Genomic DNA, 24,088 nt, shown 5'->3' with positions numbered 1-24,088 from the left:
CTGAGCAGTGGGAAAGACAACCAAGTTTCTCACAGCCCCTTCTTGCCCCAAGATGGAAAGTGTGAGCTTCTATCCGGATAAAATGCCATGACCTCAGGCCTTCATGAGACTCCATGTTCAGAGGGTTTGCCCTGAAGGTGGATGCACTGCTCCCAGGGATCAGGGCATGGAAATGAAGGCACCAAATAGAAAGTGGGATTCTCACCCAGCCCCACTCTGCATTTGCAACATCGCAGGATTGACCAAAATACAATTTCTAAGGTTATCTTCACTCAACAGCAATCTACCATATTTAAGGTGGAGAAAACCCCACATGGGTTTATGGAACTTGGATAAAAAGGTTCACCAAGACCAATACTTCAGATTGTTCTTGTTTTGTGAAGTGGAAAAAAGAGCCAGCGAGGAGCAGTCATGACCTCAAGGCACAGCCCACGGGGAGGATGCTGTCAAAAGAGATGCCGATGGATGATGAAACCGTCATCTGTTTCCTTCCCCATGGACAGGTGATGACCTCTCACTGGCTGTCAGTTCAGCGTGGTCCTCTCTGTGGGCTCCCATGGTGTGCACGCCCAGACAGTTTGGTCTCTTCTCTGGAATGCTCAACTTTCCAGGTGCCAATTTTAGTAAGTGCATCTTTGCAAGATGGTCCCAAGTGTGGCTGTGCCTGGTGATGACCTGAGCTCCCTCTCTGCTGAGTAGGTGGGTCACGTCTCATCCCACCAGGATCAGTCAAAGCTGCAAACAGATCACCCTCAGAGACAGCAGGGCTGCTGAAGAACAGCCAGCGCTGTGAAGTCTGTCAGGTGGGGACTGACTTGGACCTACCCCATCTGGCCACAGGGATGTCAGTGGTCAGGTGAGGAGCGCAGTCCTGCTGGCGGAGCTCAGAAGAAGCCAAGTGACTGAGGCCTTAGGAAACGCCCCTGGGAAAAGCGACACAGACCTCAAGTCTCATCTCCTCATTTGTAATTTTTTCGCATTTCTCTAAACCAAAGCAGTACGTCATTCCTGGCAACCACATGAGACATTTTTAATTTTTCTTTTAGAATTAAGCACATTTGCCCTATATTAAAACTGTGATTCCTCTCTCTTCCTATATTATAAATTCTTCAAAGACAGAAGTAGCATCTCTTACACATTCTTTTATATACACATATACACCTGAACACACACACGTGGAAACAAACACACATGGACACACACAAACCTAAAACAACACACACTCCTGGCCACAATAGCTACTTAGGTCAGGTCACAGTAGTTTTTAACAACTTGGTTGATTTGAATTAAATTAATGTACCATACATCAAAAAATTTGCTAAGATTTTTTTTCAAATAAATACTGATGGATGGTCTGATTATACGGTGGTGATACAGAAACTCTGTGGCTAATCATTTATTTCCATCTCAGTGTCATGTTTTCACCTCAAAATAAAACGTAATTTGAGTAACTCTGCACCAGACATTAATCATATGCTTATTAAGCATCCCTTTGAAGCTTGGTTATGCACAACATGTCTTTTAGAGTGCAGTGCCTGGGTTAGTTTTCACTCGGGATGCCACCTGAATTTTAACATGCTTGGAATGTTACAGATACGATAGGAGGGTTTACCTCACACGGCTCAGCCTGAAGCTGGGCCTGTCCAGGCAGATGGGCCTGTGGGAGCCCCTCTCAGGTACCACATCCAAGATCCAGGGAAATCCCTCCACTCATTTTCAATAGAGTTCTACTGCTCAGTCATCTAGTTGCTTAGGTAGTAAATTGGGTGCTTGTTTTGACTTTAGAATATCTCTGATAGGCAGCTACCCCTGATTTTCCTTGTGTCAACCGGGTGTTAAAGCTGAGGACAAACCCCACTAAGTTGGCTAAGTCACTTGACCTCACTCGGGCCCTCCACCTTTTTAAAACAGGGGTAACAGCCGTAGCCTCACAAGAGGGCTGTTGCAAGATTCAGACGAGGAAAAGCATTCATAGGACTTGGGGCAGGCCCTCCACACAAAGTCTGATCATGGTCTTCACAGCTCACATTCTATCATGTGCAGTATTTTCATCCTATCTTGTTTTTAATCTCCCAAATTAGTCCTCGCTCATTTACGCTGATTCCATCAAGCTCTGTTCCTGGACTCTATCCTGTCCCTGGTTTATACACTGATATTTATGCCAGTTCCACCCTGGCTCTATTTAAAGCCAAGTATTGTTAATGCCTCCAACTTTAAATCCTTTCAAAACTGTTTCAGCTCTACCAGGTCGTTTGCATCTCCATGCAAACTTTCAAATCAGCTTGTTTATTTCTACATCGAAGCCAGATGGTACCGCTGTTGGGACTACATGGAACCTATGGACCAACCCAGAACTGACACCCTAACCATGTGCATCTCCCAATCCATGGTCAGAACATATCTCCTCCTGTGTGTCATCTTTTTTCATTTGCCTCAGGAACCTTAGTTTTCAGTGCACAGATCTTATACTCTTGTTAAATTTTTGAAGTGTTTTTACACTATTTTAAATTTCCAATTGTTGGTTGCTAGCCCAGAGAAGTGTTTTTCACATGTGGACCTTGTATTCAATGATGGCCCACCCACTGGTCTTGGGCAGCGGCTCTTGTCCTCTGCCTCCCACAAGTCTGGTGACTGGGCACCAATGACCCTGTCCTTCTCACCCGGCTGTCACGCAGCTCACCTGCCACTCTCCTCTCTGCCTCAGGGATTTTTACTCAGGGTTTTACAGCCTTTCATCTCTAGGTATCTCTTCCACGTGTGTCATCTCACTGCCAGTTACTTTCATCCATGCTTCATGTCAACATCCCAAACAAGACATCCTGGTGAGCGTGTCTCCTCCTGGGCCCACCCCCCTGGGGCTGTCATCTCCAGACTCGCTGCCTGTGGGTCAGGCTCCCATGCTGAGCTGTGTGGGAGCAATAGGAGGCAGGGCACGAGCAAGGCAGTGCGTCTGCAAGCCCCAGTCAGGACCCCTGCCCTGGGGGATTACAGGCATTGCTGCTCTCTTCAGAGCAAAAACTCTCACTTTTTCAAGTTTCTCCTGATGTCAGGCTACCCAGGAAGGAAGGTCTTATCTCACCATTGACACATCACGTGACGCACGTCTGTTTCACCTTGCTCTGTCAAAACGTGGTCTGAGGCGTCCAGCGTTCAAATAGAAACATGATGAAGATAAAGCAACACTATTCTAGAATGAACGTGCTTCTAAAAAGTAGAATCTTAAGGATAAGACTTGTTCTGTGTTATTCCAAACGTAGACCTTGGCCCAAATGTTGAAAATCACTAGAAACTGGTACTGTCTCAAAGCCAGAAACATTCTAACCAGGTCTTTTATAATAAAACAGGTACTTGTGACTGTCCAGGTACAATGTGTGGGAATAAGCTTTACCTGCCAATGGGAAGGCCCTTTCCACATATCTTCTAAAATATGAAGGTCGACAAGACACAAAAAAGAAGTTTCCCACCACAAAAAAGAATTTTAAAACAATAAAAGTAGTTAAAAATAATTTTTAAACGGGCAGACGACTTGAAGAGGTATTTTTCCAAAGACATACAGATGGCAAACAGGCACGTGGAGAGATGCTGAACAATAATCACCAGATAACTGCAACTCAAAGCCACAATAAGACGTCACCTCACAGCTGTGAGAAGCTATCATCAGCAAGAGGAGGTAACAAGTGTTGGCAAGGATGTGGCAAAAAGGGATCCCTTGTGCACTGTTGGTGGGAATGTGAATTGGCACAACTACTGGGGAAAAACAGTATGGAGGTTCCTCAAAAAGTTAAAAATAGAGCTACCATACAATCCAGCAATTTCACTTCCGGGTATTTATCCGAAGGAAATGAAAACATTAATTCAAAAAGCGATCAGATTTGTGGTTGCCAGAAGCATGGGGTGGGAGAACTGGGAATTGGATGAAGGTGGTCAAGCCAACCTTTTCAATCTTTTATCCTTAAACAGGAGATGGTGCTAGGAGTGTCTTTCTATAGAAGAAAACTTACCATATAAACTATTAGCCTTACCATCTTTACAATCAGAGAACTGCTCAGAATGAAAAGTGAAAATGAAACAAAAATGAGACTCAGACCAGGCAATGAGGTTAAAAACAAAAGGCTCAGATCTGGGGGAGGTAAACCTCCAGGCCATGGATGCCCCTGTGAAGGCTGGGAGTTCCAGAACAAAAGGTGGGAGGTAGAAATAAAATAGCTATTGGCAATATTTATACCAGAAAGCATTAAAAGAAAATAGACTTAAACTAAAATCCAAGAGTAAATAAGAAATCAGTGAAAATAACCTATAGCTAAAATTCCTCACTGCTTCTATAAACAAGTCTTTTAGACGACAGCGTCATGGTAAGAGTTCATTTAACATTTTAAGGTTTTCTCAATATTAGCAGAAGATTGCTGCAATGTGCATGTGTGGATGGGCGGGCGGATGGATGCAAGACAAAACTTCGTATGAATTCAAAACATTTATTTACCATTCACTACCCTGCAAATACAATTCTCCCAATTCGGTTGGGACGAAAGGTACTTTTGTTATAATAGTTCAAGTCAGGAACAAGGAAAGAGAAAAAATGTATTTGGAGTGAGAATGTTTTAATAACCCTATATTCATTCCAGAGAACAATAAATACAGAAATTACGAGCAGTATATGTAACAGTAATATTTTCCTCAGATACAGAAAGCACCTACTTTAAGACAAATTAACGGGAAATCAGCATTGGGAAAAGCTACACAAAGAAGAAATGACACATAAAATGAGGAATGGTTTGAGCTTGACCGCAGTTACTGAGACCCACTCCAGGTCTTCTACCCCAGGTGAGAGGGCGGCTGGAGATCCAACAGAAGCCCTGAGCCCATTCAGCTCCGGGCAGCTGCAGTCTGCGGCTGTTCAGACTGGAGTTGTTTACCAAGATATTCCCTGAAATACAGGAAGGAAACAGCAAGGGAGGTTAGAACTGAATCAGTAAAGAGTCCTTTTCAAAACTGAAGCACAACATACACTGTCGTCTCTACTCACTTTGACATCTAAAAACTAGCCCTGGAAAACTGATCTTGCCTAAATTCAAAAGTACCAGTACTGCACGAATTTTAAACACTCCATCTACCATGTACAGACAAGGTGTGACCCACGTAAACGAGTAATTCTGCATCCGACCACAAGCAACGTTTGCCTTCCTGTCAAGTCTCGTCTGCTGCGCTCTTTTGCAACCTAACAAGTTCAAAATCAACCTACGTACAAATCCAAGTAGGACCGACACATGAGAAGCCTCCTGACATTAGGAAATACAAGCTGTCTGTGCCTAGAGACTGACACAGGCACATGTGAAAACAGCCACTGGAAGTAACCTCCAGGATCCGACAGTTAATCGGAGCCGCTTGTTACTTAGCGCTCACTCCGTCTACACTGGTGGAATCTGAAACCTTCGCCAAGATGGTACTGCTGAACCCACAGGACAATCACAAGAGGCGAAAAGTGATCTCATTTTATAGAGGAAGCAAACTGTGGCTTAGAGAGGCGGTCTCCAAATGTTTCAGGTGACATTCTCTCCTTCAGAAAATCAACTGGACAAGCACCCAGTCAGCGTACGTGCTGTGCAAAGTTGCTCCGTTGTATCTGACTCTGCAACCCCATGGACTGTAGCCCACCAGGCTCCTCTGTCCACGGGATTTTCCAGGCAAGAACACTGGAGTGGGCTGCCATGCCCTCCACCAGGGGATCTTCCCAACCCCTGCAGGGATTGAACCCGCATCTCTTACGTCTCCTGCACTAGCAGTCAAGTTCTTTACCACTAGCACCACCTCGGAAGCTCACAGTCTGTGTATACTCAGCTCTGAACTGCAGATGGGTACCACTGTGATTCCAGGACAGAGAACCTTTCCCTATCTTCTGACAAAGGACTTGCCTATTGTTTCTGAAGTAACTAATAAGGACAAGAAAAAGGTTTTTTTAAGAACTTTTACAAGATTCCTCCTATAACGAGGGAAAAATCTTGAGTTTCGGACTAGAGATCAGATTCACACTCCAGCTGATCACTTGGTGGAGAGCGGGTTCTCGGTGTTCACTGGGGGGCTGGCTGAGGCATGAGTGTGAAGGTGGCTCAGTGGGTGCAGGGGTCAGCGTTTCCAGCCCTCAGCCACCGCTCCACCTCCCCTGGTCTTAGCACCTCTATTAAGCAGCCTTTGGGGGCCCCAAAGGATCCACAGGCCAAGGTGACCTGCCATCCTGCACAGGCACAGAACCCAGGGATGCGGTGAGTCTCGGCCCCTGCACTGTCCACCCTCTCCCATCACAGCCTCAGCCCAAAGCCATCCCTGCATGAAGATGCCTGTGAAACAACACAGAACCCAGACAGGGAGAGCATGGCAAGTGAGGGGAGAGAACTCCACAGGGCTCGGAGGAGGCTGTGGTTTAAACATGCGAGCCTGACTGAACTTCCTGAAGTGTGCCAATGACTTATGGGTTTATCTTTTTATCCCAGTAGGAAAGTTCTTACCACTGACTCGTTCTGGGTTTCATCCAAAGCACATAATCTATTACTGTATTAATGAGAATAACCACCCTAACACAGACAATAGGGATCTTTTCTTCAACCAACAGCTAAGTTTTAATTTATGCAAAGGTCAAAAGAGAAGCCTACAAATTTTATTAGAAAATAAAAGAGTTTATGGTCACAGTCAATGCCAGCGCCCTGAGGAAGATTCCAACCAGGGAGCACTTGTGGCTGCATAGGTCTGTGAGGTTTAGGTAGAAGGGGGCTGGGGAGTACAATGCTTACTGCAGAATCCCCAGACCTCAGGTACACAGTCTGCCCTCCACACCCGCAGCATCCTTGTCTGCAGATTCAACCAGCAACAGCAGGAGAACACTCCTCCCAGATGACCCATGGACACAGAGGATCATCTGTGAAGGGCTCGAGCGGCCAGGGATTTGAAGCCACACTAGGTCCTCGAACAAACACAATTCAGGATTGAATGGAGTAACAAGAGCCTACCCTACACATCAGGGACCCAGTCAACAGAGTTCTGGAGAAAAATCGATTCCCTGGGCTAGGCCTGGAAAGCATGGTGATCTGCTATCCTGACACCCAGTGTGGTCAATTCTAACACTCCTGAGCATCACCCAAGCTACCTGCAAGTCCTGTGTGCCACCGGGCACACGGCAGTCCTGACAGCAGGGGCCTGCGCCTGGGAACACACAGAGGTTGCCCCACCCACAGTCAGTTAGAGGCCACCGTGGAGACCTGAGCACAAGTGTGCCCGTATGTCTCCTCTCTGCAGCACCTGGGAGCGGGTGTCTCATCTCCACCTATGGGGGTGCGGGGAAGCTGTGACTACCTGCTCAGGGCAGAGCACGCAGGTGAACTGCCAGGGCACAGGCCCGTTCCTCTCTCTACTGAGAGGCTGCCTGGTCTCCAATAAAAGAGGGTGCAGAGGGCAGATACTGTTCCATCTTTATAGTAGATGATGATAATAACAACAACAACAACAACAATAATAGTGAGTAAGTAAAAGTCGCTCAGTCATGCCAACTCTTTGCAACCCCATGGACTAGACAGTCCCTGGAATTCTCCCAGCCAGAATAGAGGAGTGAGTGGTGGCGGTGGTTTAGTTGCTAAGTTGTGTCTGACTCTTGGACTCTTGCAAACCCCATTGCCTGCCAGGCTCCTCTGTCCATGGGACTCGCTAGGAAAGAATACTGGAGTGGGTTGCCATCTCCTTCTCCAGGGGATCTTCCTGACCCAAGATCGAACCCAGGTCTCCTGCACTGCAGGCAGATTCTGTACCAACTGAGCTACGAGGGAGAGGATCTTCCCAAACCAGGGATTGAACCCAGGTCTCCCACATCATAGGCAGATTCTTTACCAGCTGAGCCACAAGGGAAGCCCAAGAATACTGGGGTGGGTAGCCTATACCTTCTCCAGTAGATCTTCCTGACCCATGAAACAAACCTGGGTCTCCTGCATTGCCGGCGGATTCTTTACCAGCTGAGCTACCATGCCTTTGGGTTAAGGCTACATTACCGTCAGGCAAGAGGAAAAGTGACTACAGACTTCACTTCAAGGGATGAAAACACATCTCCAACAGGACTTCAGAGCTATCTAAATGAGTTATCTGAGTATCGAGTCAGTCTCTCTACACATGAAGATTAATACACCATTTCAACTCACAGTTCACTCAAAGGGCATCTGATTTGTACCAGCAATCCACGGGAGTGGACATTAAACCATTAACTTCTACAGCCCCAAAAGCAAAATTTGAGATGTGTAATACTTCCTTCTTTAACGTCATCCGTAAGTTTGTAGGGAAACAAAATCTGCCACCCCACAGAATATCTCTTCAACATGAGGATTATTTTATGACAATTATTTTTAAGAAACACACAGTTCGTGAAGTCTTTCCTTTCACCTGCCCCTTACCTGTCTACAGACCTCAGATGAAGTGCCTGGCCCAGAAGAGCACTATCCTGGGAGATCTACAAAGAGCACAGGCCGGGTGTGGGGAGCTGGATGGGGCCTGAAGAAGAGTCCTCTCTGTGTCCCACCATCCCAGCAAGTCCCCACAAACATCTGTTCTCCAAACACCTGCTTGTCTGTCTCCGTGTGAACTGCCTCCTGCCTGCTGAAGTCCCCATGTCCACCCCCTTCTCTTCCTCCTCTCAGATGCCATGGAAGCCTCCTAGGACAGGCCCCTGTGTATATGTGATTAAATCTGAGTTTCTCCTGTTAATCTGTCTCATGTCAAATTCTTAGACCAGCTAAAAGAACCTAGAAAGGCAGAGGGCAATTTTTGTCTTTTTCCAAAATCTTAACATCTCTTCAGATGTCAGCACTTCTGAAAACTGAAAAAATGGGGAGTGTGAAGACATATTTCCCTTTAAAAAAGTCCAGGTAAGAAACAGCCCACATAAGACATTATGTTGAATGCTGAGAGAGAGCTCACATGTGGTTAAGAAACACAAATTTCGTTCTCTTGTCAGGGGTATAAAAGATCTACATCTCAGCATCCACGATCCTAACAAACGGCTTCCCAGTTGCTGTGAGCACCCCTTGAGACAGCTCAAATCTGAAAGAGGGTCTGAGGGTCTGAGGGTGATGCCAGCCCCAGGGCACCGAGAAGTACTGACCTGGCCTGACTTACACTAACTCCAAGAGCAACACGAGGCCTGCACTGTATTACGATTAAGGGCCAAACCCTCACTGTACTTAGGGTTGTTTAAATATTCAAACACTTTTATTCATTCTTTAAAACTGTAGTTGAAGACACTGACTATATAATTTTAATTTATTTACTTTTAATTGAAGGGTAACTGCTTTACAGTATTCTATTGGTTTCTGCCAAACATCAGCATGAATCAGCCATAGGTATACCTATGACTATATGATTTAAAAGCATGGTAACTTCAGCTATGTAATTTAGTGCCAGGGAAAAGACTGAACTGTCTCCTGACAAACATATTAATCTGAGAAAACTATGGTCTCATTTATTTTCCTTTTTGCCTTGGCTTCCAAGAAGGTCAGTAGAAAATGTACTTTTACTATCATTTTTGAACTATTTTCTCTAGTCTTCATTTTGGTATGTACATTTTCATAACTAAAATGATAATGAACCTAGAATTCTTCATCCCACATCTTTATCATAATAATGATTAAAACTACAACTGAGTCATAATTACATTTCTCTTAATCTTTACCAACTCTGTTTTGGAAAACAATCAGGTATAAATCATATAGGAAATATTCTTTTCTGAATGTATAAAAACAATTCATTTTTGAATATATAGACTTTATACCTGTTTCCAGTACAGACTTCTACTTAGTAAAGACAAAAACTAAATTTCAAATATGTTATATATAGTTCTGTTTTTCCTTTCATGCAAATTCACTACAGTTTACTCAGCTGGAGTTATTCATCCAGCTTTTATGATGATTTTGAGTATTATACAGAAAGCAAATTATGTTTTATGAACCATGTAAAAAAGCATAGTGCTCTCCCTCATCTGTATCTAACTGACAGGAACACATTTAAACTGCAAACTTAAGTGTGTGTGTGTGTCAGTCGCTCAGTCGTGTCCAGCTCTTTGTGATTCCATGGACTGTAGCCCGCCAGGCTGCTCTGTCCATGGGACTTTCCAGGCAAGAATACTAGAGTGGGTTACCATTTCCTTCCCCAGAGGATCTTCCCAATCGAGGGATCAAACCTGGGTCTCCTGCACTGCAGGCAGATTCTCTACCATCTGAGCCACCAGGGAAGCCCAGGGAAACTGTTTTCACAGCACTTTAAAGTCCCAGCCTGGGAAAAGCCGCGACCAAGGTCACCTGTGCCATCTCCAACATCTGCCTCTTCCAGAGCCCAGCGCTGCCTACTGGACGTGCATCCTCATCCCTACTCTTCCAGTAACATCCACAGAAGCTACAGTGGAGCCCGTTTTTCAGATGAGGAGCTGGAGTTTAGCACATTAAATGACATGTTGTAATGTGAGGCTGCTTAGCAGCATGTAGGGTATGTAAACCCAAGTCTGTCTGATTTAAACCTCAGAGTCTTCATCCCTAAATAGCACTGCTTCATGGAACATTACTTCAGCTCCTGGTGGCTGAAGACATGTTATTGTGTAGATGTGAGAATAAACAGTTTAAGAACATCACAGCATGAGTCCTCAACCTATTTTCTCAAATATATTTTCATCATCATTAGCTATTTCATTTTCTAATAGCATTTAAATTCAAAGACTAAACAAATTAGCAGTATCCCTAAAAAGGTGATCCACAGAATTTAAAAAAAAAAAAATTCAGTGATTCTAAAAGTAGACTCTCTATTTACATGAATTCTGGTCCTAAGAAACAAAAACATAAGTTTTAATAGCAGTTGTATTACAGTCTATTTTGAAAGCAACTTGGGCAAAATTCACAATAACAAAGATATCTTTCCCATAGGAATTCAAGCAATCAAACCTTCACAAACTAGTTATAAAATCTAAATATCATTAGCCAAATCCAGAGTTTCTTCAACTCCAGCTTATGTTCAGAACAGTCCAGTCCCTCCTTACCCATCACCTCTACCTTCTGTTATCGACAGAGCAGCAGTCTTAGGCACTTCATCGTTTTTCTCACACACAGTATGATGTGCCATGCATTGGTCCACTCAAAGCATTAGGATTGGCAGCAAACGCCCCTTTTCCTTTTTTTAGAGGAGTTTTAGATTCACAAAACAATCGAGAGAAAGACACAGAGATTTCCCAGATATACCTAGTCCCCACAAACATGGAGCCTCCCCCACCATGAACACCCCACATCAGAGGGTATTATTTGTTACCAAGCATGAACTGACACTGCAACATATTAATCACCCAGAGTCTTAGCTTGCCTAGCTTACATTTGTACACCATCCAGAGTGAGCCCCCAGGTGTGCTAGGACTCTGAGTGGTTAAGATGTGTTAGCCTCGGCTCACGCTTGGTAACAAATGCTTGGACAAATGTATAATGACGCATGTCCATAATGATAATTTCACACAGTATTTTCAATGTCCTAATATTCCCCTGTGCTCTGCCTGTTCATCCTTTCCCTGAGTCTCCCGATTGATCTTTTCACTGTCTCCACAGTTCTGCTTTTTCTAGATGCCGTATATTGGAATCATACAGTATGTAGCCTTTTCAGATTGGCTTTTTTCAGTTGTTTAGTTGCTAAGTCATGTCCGACTCTTACAACCCCAGGAACTGTAGCCTGCCAGGCTCCTCTGTCCATGGGATTCTCCCACTCCAAGAATACTGGAGTGGGTTGCCATTTCTTTCTCCAGGGGATCTTCCCAACACAGGCACTGAACCTGGGTCTCCTGCATCACAGGCGGACTCTTTACCACTGAGCCGCCTGGGAAGCCCTCTGTCACTTAAATCACATGCCTTTAGAGTTTCTCAGTGCCTTTCCATGACTTGATAGCTCATTCCTTTTTAACACTCAATAACGGTCCACTGTCTGGACATATCACAGTCTGCTTATCCATTCCCTCAAGGAAAGACATCTTGGTAGCTTCCAAAATGTCTGCTACAGACATCCATGTGCTGGGTTTTTGTGAGGATGTGAGTTTTCAAACCCTGTGGGTTAATACCAAGGCATACAACTGCTGGATCACAGAATATTTAAGAATATGTTCAGTTTTGTAAGAAAATACCAACTGTCTTGCAAAGCAGCTGCCCCATGTGGCATCCCCACCAGCAACACATGAGGATTCCTGCTGCTCCACACCCTCACCAGCACTTGGTGCTGCCACTGTTCCAGATTTCAGCCAATCTAATAGGTGTGTGGTGTTATTTAGCTTTTGTTTTAATCGGCATTCCCCTGATGACATTAGATGTGGAGCATCTTTTCTTAATCTTACCATCAGTATATCTTCTTTGGTGAAAGAAAGAAAGTGAAAGCGAAGTTGCTCAGTCGTGCCCGACTCTTTGCAACCCCATGGACAGTAGCCTGCACCAAGCTCCTCCGTCCACAGGATTCTCAAGGCAAGAATACTGGAGTGGGTTGCCATTTCTTCTCCAGGGAATCTTCCCAACCCAGGGATCACACCCAGGTCTCTCACATTGTAGACAGACGCTTTACCTTCTGAGCCACCAGTCTTTGGCTCATTTTGTACTCAAGTTGTTTTCTTATTGTTGAGTTTCTGGAGTTCTTTGCAGGGAATTCCCAGTGGTTCAGTGTTTAGGACTTTGCGCTTTCACTGTCAGGGGCCCAAATTCAATCCCTGGTTGAGGAACTAAGATCCCACAAGCTGCATGGCATGGACAAACAAATAAAAAATAAAAGTTCTTTGTGTATTTCCGATAACAGTCCTTTATCAAATACACCTTTTGCAAACATTTTATCCCAGTCTGTGGTTTATTCTCTTGACACTGTCATTCACAGAGCAGAACTTCTTAATTTTAATGAAGTCCAACTTCTCAATTATTTCTTTCATGAATCAGGCCTTTGGTGGTGTATCTAAAAAGACATCACCATGTCCAAGTTCACCTGGATTGTCTACATTATCTTCTAGGAGTTTTTGTGTTCGGTCCACGATCCATTTTGAGTTAGCTTTCGTAAAGGTTGTAAGGTCTGTGTCCAGGTCCTTTTTTTTTTTTTTTTGTCATGTGGATGTGCAGTTGTTCCAGCGCGATCTGTTGAAAAGACTACTTTTATTTCACTGCATTATCTTCACTCCTCTGGCAGAGATCAGCTGATTATATTTAAGGGGCCCTATTTCTGGGCTTTCTATTCTGTTCCATTGATCTGTTTGTCTACTCTTTCACCGATACCATACTATCTTTATTACTGCAGTCTTATACGAAGTCTTCAAGTCCTACGTCCCTTGCTGGTACATAGGAAAGTGATTGACTTTTGTGTATTAACCTTATTTCCTGCAGCTTTGCTATAATTGCTTATTAGTACCAGGAAGACTCTTTTTTTGTCAAGCCTCTAGGATTTTCTACATGGATGATCATGTCATCTAGGAGCAAAGACTGTTTCATGTCTTCCTTTTCAATCTGGATACCATTTATTTTTTCTTGTCTTAATGCTTTGGCTAGAACTTCCAGTACAAAGAAGTTGTGAGAGGAGACCTCTATGTTTTGTACCGGATCTTTGTGGGAAAGATTCCAGTTTTTCAGCAATAAGTATGTTAGCTGAAGGGTTTTTAAAAAATAGATATTATTTATCATATTGAGAAAGAACTCTATTCTTACTTTGCTGAAAGTTTTTATCATGAACAGGTGTTTTATTTTGTCAGATGCGTTTTCTGCATCTATAGTTATAATTCAAGAGTTGGTGCAACCTCCAGGAGTTGGTGATGGACAGGGAAGCCTGGCACGCTGCAGTCCATGGGATCGCAAAGAGTCGGACACAGCTGAGTGACTGAACTGAACTGATGGGTTAAAATCATGCGATTTTTCTTCTTTTTGTTGATGTGATGGATTATATTAACTGATTCTCAAATGTCTAACCAGCCTTGCACATCTGGAATAAATTTCACTTGGTTTTGGTGTATGATTCTTTTTATATGTTGTTGGATTCAGTGTGTTAATATTTCGTTGAGGATTTTTGTATCTATGTTCATAAAAGATTCTGGTCTATGGTTTTCTCATAATGTCTTTGTCTGGTTTTGGTATTAGGCAATGCTGGCCTCACAAAATGAGTTAGGAAGTATTCCCTCTGCTTCTAACCTCTTAAAAAGATTGCAAAGAATTGATCTAACATTTCTTCCTTAAATGTTTGGTAGAATTCAATGGTGAACCCAAGTAGGCCTGGTGTTTTCTGTAGACAGCTGTGTCCAGTCTACTAATAAGTCTATCAAAGGCATTCTTCACTTCTGCTACAGGACTTTCGACCTCTAATATTTCTTTTTGGTCCTTTCTTAGGATTTCTCTCTGTTTAACTTGTTCATCTGTTCTTGCATGCTGTCAACTTCATCCATTAAGGTCCTAAGTATGTTAATCATGGTTGCTTAAAGTTTACAGCCTGATCTCCCAACGTTCTTGCCATGGCTTGTTCTGATGCTTCAGTTCAGTTCAGTTCAGTCGCTCAGTCATGTGCGGGCATGAATTGCAGCACGCCAGGCCTCCCTGTCCATCACCAACTCCCGCAGTTCACTCAGACTCATGTCCATCGAGTCAGTGATGCCATCCAGCCATCTCATCCTCTGTCTTCCTCTTTTCCTCCTGCCCCCAATCCCTCCCAGCATCGGAGTCTTTTCCAATGAGTCAACTCTTTGCATGAGGTGGCCAAAGTACTGGAGTTTCAGCTGCAGCATCATTCCCTCCAAAGAAATCCCAGGGCTGATCTCCTTCAGAATGGACTGGTTGGATCTCCTTGCAGTCCAAGGGACTCTCAAAAGTCTTCTCCAACACCACAGTTCAAAAGCATCAATTCTTTGGCGCTCAGCTTTCTTCACAGTCCAACTCTCACATCCAAACATGATCACTGGAAAAACCATAGCCTTGACTAGACGGACCTTTGTTGGCAAAGTAATGTCTCTGCTTTTCAATATGCTATCTAGGTTTGTCATAACTTTCCTTCCTCCCCCAACATTCTCGCCATGGCTTGTTCTGATGCTTACTTTTTTTTTTTTTTCTTTTTGGTATGCTTTGCAGTATTTTCTTAATAGTTGGATTTGGTGTGCTGGGTAAAAGAAACTGTTATAAATAAATCTTAAGTAACATGGTGGTGAGGCAGGGTGAAAGGAAGCTTTCTGGAGTCCTATGATCTGGTCTCAGTCTTCACTGAACCTGGACCCTGAGACTGTGACCTTCACAAGTCTTGGGGTTTTTCTACCCTTCTGGGTAGGAAAGGATGGTCAGAGTCTGCTGGAACTGGTCATTTCTCTTCCCCAGGTCAGTCAGACTCTGATGACACCGTGGCAGGCTGGGTTAATGAATCTCCACTGAGTACAGGCCTGGTTAAGAACAAGAGCTCTGGGCTGTTTCAGAATGGTTCCTCTCCCCTTTCTGACAAAAGGCCGTGGGAGTTCTTCTTAACTATTTACTGTGAGACACTGGTCTGGCTTCTGGAGAGAATTCTCACTGTATTGGCCCACTCCCCAACCCCCCGTCTAGATCCCCTAGCCTTGTGCATACTGCACCTCCTGTGATTCACCAGCCATAGTCCAGCCTCCTCCAGGTGCTGGTCCCTCACTGTCCCCTGGTCTGAGTCCTGCTCCCCTGAGCAGCAACTCTGCATTCACATGCTTCTTCAGTCTTGGCTGCAAAGTGTATACTGTTCTCTCCTGTGGGTTCAACAAGGGTTGCTTGATTTTTCAGTCTGTTCAGCTGTTTACTTGTTCAGATGGAGTGGAGACTTAAAGCTCCATACCTGTAGAACCAGAACCAGAATTCCCTCCTTTTCACTTTAAATGCTGGTTCCAGATCAAGTAGTTATAACCAAAAGCAATTAGTACAATGCAAATACACCTGAAATGACCACAGCACATACAAATCTAGTTATGCAACATGTCATATGCCGCTACAAGCACTCTTATTAAGGGGACAGAATGGGAGCAAAGTCCATATTCAGGGCTTATTGTAGACTCCTTTTACTTGAATTATATTTAGAATGTAATAAATAGTCTTACCTGAGAATTCCTCCACTAAAAATGTCATAAGAATAATGTGGAAAATTCCAGCAGCCCAAGACAGACCACAATTTTCTAAATTAATTTTGGAACATGTTAAATTCAGAAATGTCTTATGTTATGGGGAACACATGTACACCAATGGTTGATTCATGTCAATGTATGGTGAAACCACTGCAATATTATAAAGTAATTAGCCTCCAATTAAAATGAATAAATTTATTTTTTAAAAATAAAATAAAATCACATGGACTGTTATAGTAACATGATTGTTAAGGCTAAGAAATTAAAACTTACTAAGGGGTTTTTCCCTTCAATTCTGTTCATAAGTAACTCTTTTAATCACTTCATTTATGGCTATGTACTTACAGAATAACTAAAATACCCCAGTCAGATGTAAAGATTGAAGAATAAAAGCAGCATCACCCACACCCTTGGCTTTGTGAGGTCTCTCTGTTATATTATTTACCTACACATAAAAGAACTAGAGAGTCTAACACTCTTAACTTATTATTCTGCTTGAAAATAGGTTGAAAAAGAATCTAGAAACAAAGAGAAAGTTCTACACAAGATCCTCTACCTACAAAATTCAGTGTTTCTTTCCTGAAGTCCTGAGCTGTCCATATGCACATATGGCTGCTTCTGAATTAGAGGCTGATTACATTTAAAATCATTCTGTAGGAGAGAAACGATGACATTGTATGACGTTAGATTATTAATGCAGAAGCTGAGGGTCTATACAAAAGTTCTCTAGACTAAGTTGTCATTGTTTATATTTTGCCAAATTCATGAATATAAAAATCCAGTCTTGTTCAAAAGAACGAGGGATATACCAGGAAATGCATGTGGGGACGAGAAGGCCAGAGCCTGCACATCCACTCAGCAGGGCCATGGCTGGGACTGGACCATTCAAGGCTCCCTGAACTACAGGGACCCCAGTGTGTGCCTACTGTCCCCTCCCTCCATTCTACCCCTGACACCCCACCCACATCAGTTGGGGCTACATGTAACCCATTATTCCATACACACAGGTGTCCAGTGGAGGGGGAAATGCTGGCTATTCTATGTCCTGCAAGTCACAGAAATAATCCAGAAATCAGTCATAAACTCTTGACAAAGAAGTGAGCAGTATTTTCACATGATACTGTAAAACTCTACACTCCATTTTCCATAAACCAGGGGTAAATCCATCTTTGCATCAACAAGAAAAGTGAACTGGATGCCTCAGAGCAGAATCCGAATTGAGAACCAGAGATAATCCAGGTCCATGATTTCCTAAGTTTCTAGTTTATACTCATAATGTAATTTTAGACTAAAAACCAAAAAACCATTCTCCGCAGTAAAAAAGAAATTCTAACTTTACTAAATCCACAATTATGATTTAGTCTAATCAACAGAAATCTTGGGAATAATGAAACACCAAAAACCTAAAAATGATTTATGGTAGAAAAGTCAAACAGTAAACCTGGAGAGTGCTGGAAATCTGGAAACCGGGCCTCAGAGCAAAGCAGTAACAGAGAAAACATGCTCGATCCTGTCAGGAAACGCTGCTGCTGCCGCCATTCAGACAGACTCGTATTTTACCCATAGCTGTATTTTAATTATTTTCAATATTTCTGTTACTGTGTTATACTAAAATACACCACTTCTAAAATTTTGTTTTCATGAAACCAAGATAAACTAAATGCTCAGAGGAAACCAAATCAATTATGTTTTCAGGTTTTATTTGGAGTGAAACATCTTCTAAACACCAGTACCATGGTTTAGTTAAAAAGCCTCTATTTTAGGAAAGTAGAGCAGTAGGCTTTACCAGCTTGGTTACCTGCATAAAAATACTGATTCAAAATCCTTTTACATTTGGAAATAATGCTGCCAAAGGTTTTCCTTCCAAATGACATTCTATTTGGTCTCACACCAATTTGATGTTGAATAACTTGCTATTACTGGAACAGTTTACATCCTCTGGCACAAAGTGCCATAGAAATGTGTCTGTCACAACAAACGCTACAGTCTAATCAACTGTGTAATCCACAGTTAGAATTCTTTCTAACTGGATTCTAATCTTCATATGAAAACTCTTTTAATAAAGAAAGTACAGGAAATGCTCAGGCTAAGCTTCTCCACTAAAGAGGATCTATCATAATTAAAACACTAAAGCTAAAATATTTTAGCACGTAACTAGAGAAAAGGGAGAGAAAGGATGCATATTATCTAATTGGCTAGTCAATAATAAAGAGCAAATACACCAGTCACTGGCCCTAAAAAAATTTACTTTTCCTTTTGTAATCCTACATCAAAAAATTTACTGTGAAACTAAATCAAATTCCTAAATTCAAGGCAAAGTTTTCAAATTTTAAATGTTTCATCTTTAATGCATGATCATTTGAACAATAAAATTCTCAACCAAAAAATTTTCTCCACTGCCAAAGGGAACATTCTAGTTATCCTACGCCATACTCAGCTTTTTTTCACATCATAAATGCACATTTAAAAAATGAAAACACTGAACAATAAACTTTTCAAGAGAAATAACTATTCAAATGAAATTTTTATTAACAAGACAAGAATTATACTTCAGCAACCCTACTGAACCTGACAGAGGATGGGACGGTTGGATGGCATCACCAACTCAACAGACATCGACTGAACAACAAAGTACTTTGCATATGCATTTTTTGAGAACATTAATGCAGCTGTTTCCTAAACTACCACATCACTGCTCTGAATGGCTAAAATCTACTTCTAGGTATTAATCTAAATCACTGCTTCTAAAAACCAGCACTCATGAAAGCGTTTCCATAAGAACATGTGGATGGGGACGAGGGGGCCAGGGGACACCTACCAGTTGTGCACCATGAGCTTCTGTACAGCCAGGAGGGCGTTGTAGCGCACCTGCTGGTCCTCGTGGTGCATGTGGTTCATCACCAGCTGCTTCCCACCCAGCTGTTCGATGACCCTGCAGGACAGAAGCCGCACAGTGAACATGTGGCAGTTGACTTTCCAATGCCTGCTGTTAGTCACAGAGAGCCCCAGCCCCCAGCCACCCAGGAGTTTCACAAAGAGAAGTTACCATACTGGTAAGTTAACAACACATATCTTTTTTAAATATCATATCTCCCAAATCACAGATTTGAAGCATTCCTACATTTTCTCTTGAACTCCTAATGATAAATCCAATTGTTATCCTCATTTCCTCATGTGGGCAAATATGCTCAATTTGGACTGCTAGGGTAATCTAGATTATAGTGTTCCAGGCAGCTGAATATTAAGTTCTTTATTACCAGCATTTGTGGCTTGCTTAAAAATTAGTATACTGCATACAACCTAACAGCTGAAGTAATATCAGATCAATAATAAGCCCAGTGGCTGCCATTCTGGGAGCCAGATGCAGGCTCAGAAGCAGGCGGCAGTGAACACGAGGTTAAAAAACACCTCATAAAAAAAAAAAAAAACACTTCATAGGAGCCATGTTAATTTCCTGAGAAAGACTCGATTTATTAAGATATCTGCCCTTTTCTGCAATGATGGAGTATGCCATTATGACCTGCTGGGCAGTAAAAGAGATGAGAGATTCCTCTTGACAAAAGCACCAAGAGGACTGACAATCACACCGCTGTTGCTGCCCCCCTGCAACACCCTGAAAAATCCAGTTACTACAGACACAAAAGCAAAGTGTAAATAGTTATTGCATCTCAAATGGAAGAAAGGTCCCTGTTTGTCTGCCAGGGCAGGGCCCTGCAAAGAGCCAGTGGGTGTCTAAAGTCCAGGCAAGCAGTGTGGGTGCCTGGTGGCCAACACCACCACACAGTCAGTGGCTGGGATGCCTCAGTGCAGTGAGGCTGCTGGTGGTGCAAGACAACCTAGAGAGGAGCTCACAGGTTGGGATGACAGAGAGACTTCACCTGGAGACCTTGTATGTTACTTTTAGAACATGGTTTTTTTTTTTTTTTAATGTACTGTATTGAGAAAAAAGAAACGTGTAGTAAAATTATATCCAGTTTTTATGAGTGCTTGTCCCATGCCAGGTACTATGGATTAGAACACCACCTTACCTAACACATCAGCTCAGTCCTCTATCAACTACATTATAGTAACTCAGTCGTTGAATCTAGCAAATTCTTTCCTGCCAGAGGACAAGGAACCCCCATTTGTGGTACTGATGTGGGGACTGAAGGATAGGAAGCTGATGTGATTATTTTCCCCCCAAAAGAACTTCTTCCATCACATTCATTCATCCTACTCAGTTCAATAACAATTCAATATTATAACAAATAACAGTAATAATCAAAAAATCACCAGTACTCATGAAATGGCTTTTAAATTACATCATATAAACCAAAGAAAATCCTGAACGTGAATTTTCTAGAGAGCTCTCTACTGGCTAAGGCACAGTTGTGTTCCACACATGTGCTTCTATTCTTATACCACTCATTTTTAATTAGGCTTATCATTTACCATGATTCCTAGCATTATGGTCACCTTGATTCCACTTACTCCATCAGCTCCCAGCTGAATGACTCTACTTTACAGAAGTGTGTGAGTTAGGACCCTTGCTGACCATCCCTGAGGTAACCAGGTTCCTCCCTTACCGTTTGCCTCGTGGGTAATGGCGCACATACTCCCCAACGTCATGGGCCGCAACAGCTAAGACTTGGGGATCATCGGACACCTCCAGAAGTTTGGTCAAAATTCTGAAATAAATTTAATTCAAAGGGAGACTGATTTCTGATTCTTTTCTAGAGCACAAGAGAACACAGGTATAATACTGATACTTTCTCAAAAATGTACATTTACAAATATAACCGTATTTTCTACAAGTTCACTACTACACACAGTACACTGCACATCATTTATTGTACATAAGTTAGCAGCCTTCAGACCTTTTAAACACGCATAACAGGTCACTTTCAGATTCGTAATGTCCACTGCCCGCGAGTCCCACAGTATCAGGGGGAGAGTGGGAGGGAAAGCTGCAGGGGGCACACGGGGAGATTTCAGGGCAGTGAAACACTTCCACATCACACAGAACATGTTTAGAATACTTACAGAATTCCTACAAAATGGGGAAACAAACGAACAACAACAAAACCTGAACGGGCATTTCTCCCGGGAAAAACGATAACCCAAATGGCCAATAAGCATATGAAAAGGTATTCAACCACATTAGTAAGCAAGAAAATATATGTTAAAACCATGGACTATCTAAAAACTTAAAGAAAGACAAAAATATGTCCATGAGTATGTGGAATGACGGAGTTTATTTAGCATGTAAACTGGAATTAACTGAATGTGAAACTTACTTCAAGAGCTCATAATTCTTTTCATTTAACCTCGCAGCATTCTCTCTCCAAAATTTCTCAGATTTGTGCACAGGACTCCACTCCAACCTTCCAGACTTAAGTTCTGAACTGTATTCATCAAATGAGCTATAAAAATTTTGAAAAAATTCAAGTTTATAAATCTCTGAGAGATACTCCAAAATGTAAAAAACGTAGCACATCTTCACTAATGACTGAACTATAGAGACTGAGCATCCTCTACATATTATCCCTAAACAAAGTTTAAACAGCTTAAATCATCTTCAGTAAGCCACAGGAAACTGATTCAGAGCACTGAGGTCCAACGTTTCTGTCAAATTTGAATGCTCGTCATGAGATGTTAAAAGGAGCACTTGTTTCCAAAATCTTTACTCTAATATACACATGAATATATGTCACTGAAATATCTGATAATTTAGCATTGTTTCTACCATGCCACTTAAAATACTGTATTTAACAGACCACTCAATATGGTAGGATACATTTATGTAAACAGTGTATTACTTTAACATAAAATAAAGTAGTATATTCTATTATACTTTAACTGTCAAACTATGAAATGGCACTACAAAAATAAGAACACATACCTCAGGACAATATTTTTAACTGTGATTACCAACAATGTAGAGATAATCCACTAATTGAATTAGCCCACTATAGATTAATAATAGAAACAAAACCTCTGTACATGGAACAAATTGAAATGCATTTTAATTCAAAAATTATTCACTATGCCTATGTGCTAAGTTGCTTCAGTTGTGCCTGACTCTTTCAGACCCTATGGACTATAGCCCACCAGGCTCCTGTCCATGGGATTGTTGTTTTCTCTTTGGCTCCGTCTCTTCATTCTTTCTGGAGTTATTTCTCCACTGATCTCCAGTAACATACTGGGCACCTATCGACCTGGGGAGTTCATCTTTCAGTGTCCTATGTTTTTGCCTTTTCATACTGTTCATAGGGTTCTCAAGACAAGAATACTGAAGTGGTGTGCCATTCCCTTCTCCAGTGGACCACATTTTGTCAGAACTCTTCACCATGACCCACCCGTCTTGGGTGGCCCTACACGGCATGGCTCATAGTTTCACTAAGTTAGACAAGGCTGTGTGGTCCATGTGATTAGATGGGTTAGTTTTCTGTGACTGTGGCTTTCAGTCAGAAGAATCAGTAAGTAGTAAAAATTGGCTAGCATGGATTAAATAATTTAGAAAGCTATTATTAATCTTATTTATTTTTTAAAAGGATCTCAAATCATTATTACAGAAGAACTAATGATAATTTTTAAAAATAAACATAATAAAATGGAATTTATATAAACTGCAAGCCCATGGCTGGCCTATTATACTACAAAGAGAAAACTCATTTGGCTTTCTTTTATAAAACTCTGTATAAACCACTGATGCAGGTGACAGCTCCCACCTCAACACAGGCATTTGGGCCTTCAGACTATGGACTGCACTGAGTTATTCAGTAAATACATTCCCAGAGCACACATTACACTGAAGGCATGTGCTGGACACCTCACGTTAAATCCTATAAGATTAGAACCTTTATCACTATTTTATCAAAAGGAAAACTGAGACTTCAAAATGTCAAGAAACTTGTTCAAGGCCACACGTGGACAAAGTAGCCTAATAATTCAAACCCCAAACCCCAACTCTTCTTAGTATATAACTCTCTTTCCAGAATGTGTCAGTACTTGAAAAACAAAGAATGCATGGGTTAATGGGGAAAACTGTCAAACTATTATTACACAAAAAAGAACGAAGACCAGAAGAATATGTGGAACCCATTTGCATTTGTGTGTTGGGGGTGGGGGCTAGAAGGTGTTTAGAAATCAGAGCATAGGTGGATGAGGTGGGGAAGATGGGGAAGTGACCTGGAGTCCCTTCTGGACTGTAATAAGGGAGGGATTTTTCTTTCTACTGCATGTACATCACTTGCATAATTTTTTAATAGAAACAATAAAGCAACAGAAACTTTAAAAAAAAGCACGAAAAAAATATTCTTTCCCTATATGAGCAAACCTCCTCCATAAATGAAATGACTGCTACTTAAAAAAGGATTCTAAACCGGCAGATTCTCCGAGGGTGGCATCCACAACCTGAGGGAGAACAGTGGCTGGGATTTCAGACAACAGAGATTGGTGGGTTCTCCCCCAGAAGAGGAGAGAGCACACACAGCTCTGACCAATAGTCCCCACGGTGATGAGCCAGTGTTTCCACGTCCCTCAGTTTTCAACAAAAGACACCATGTTTTAGCATGATCTTCTGAGTTCGCAGTTAGTAACAAACTGAGACTTCCTTAAAATACGAGGCCAGGCAACAGCCCAGGATACCCAGCCCATGAGAATCAAAGAGGACAGCACACCTGAGATCCTGGACACTCTCACCGAGTTTCTCCAAGAGGAACTTTATATCCTCACTGATGTCTTCATCGTCGTACTTCTGCTGCTCCAAGTTCTCCAGCTGTTTCAGGACTTTGCACTGAATCATCGCCAGGGCATACTCTTGGCGAGTTTCTCGTTCAGTTGACTTCTCTAAGAAGTTCTGGGTTAGACGGAGACACGATGAGAAATGATGTAACCTGTTATGTGATGTTGTCTGCACCTGCCTTCCCACCCTCTCTCCTCCACCTGTTCTGAGGGTACCCATCACCTTAAGTGGATGCCTGCGTC

General features: G+C 42.3%; 1 protein-coding gene across 3 annotated transcripts in view; it reads right to left on the bottom strand.

The window, feature by feature from the left end:
- ATP6V1H (ATPase H+ transporting V1 subunit H) overlaps nt 4,459-24,088 on the bottom strand; it is a 46,742-nt gene continuing 27,112 nt past the window's right edge. For all 3 annotated transcript variants that reach the window (XM_018058512.1, XM_018058511.1, XM_018058513.1), the window contains 5 exons: nt 23,782-23,960; nt 21,397-21,522; nt 20,686-20,787; nt 18,939-19,052; nt 4,459-4,924 (listed from right to left, as the gene is read on the bottom strand). In XM_018058512.1, coding sequence (XP_017914001.1) covers nt 4,864-4,924; nt 18,939-19,052; nt 20,686-20,787; nt 21,397-21,522; nt 23,782-23,960 — 582 coding nt within the window. In that variant the 3' untranslated portion in view covers nt 4,459-4,863. The remainder of the gene's footprint in view (nt 4,925-18,938; nt 19,053-20,685; nt 20,788-21,396; nt 21,523-23,781; nt 23,961-24,088) is intronic.

The sequence above is a fragment of the Capra hircus genome, chromosome 14 (genome assembly GCF_001704415.2).
Source record: "Capra hircus breed San Clemente chromosome 14, ASM170441v1, whole genome shotgun sequence".
In the NCBI taxonomy this organism is placed as follows: Eukaryota; Metazoa; Chordata; class Mammalia; order Artiodactyla; family Bovidae; genus Capra; species Capra hircus.
Note: the sequence above shows the minus strand (reverse complement) of the source record. Positions and strands in the feature narration are given on the sequence as shown.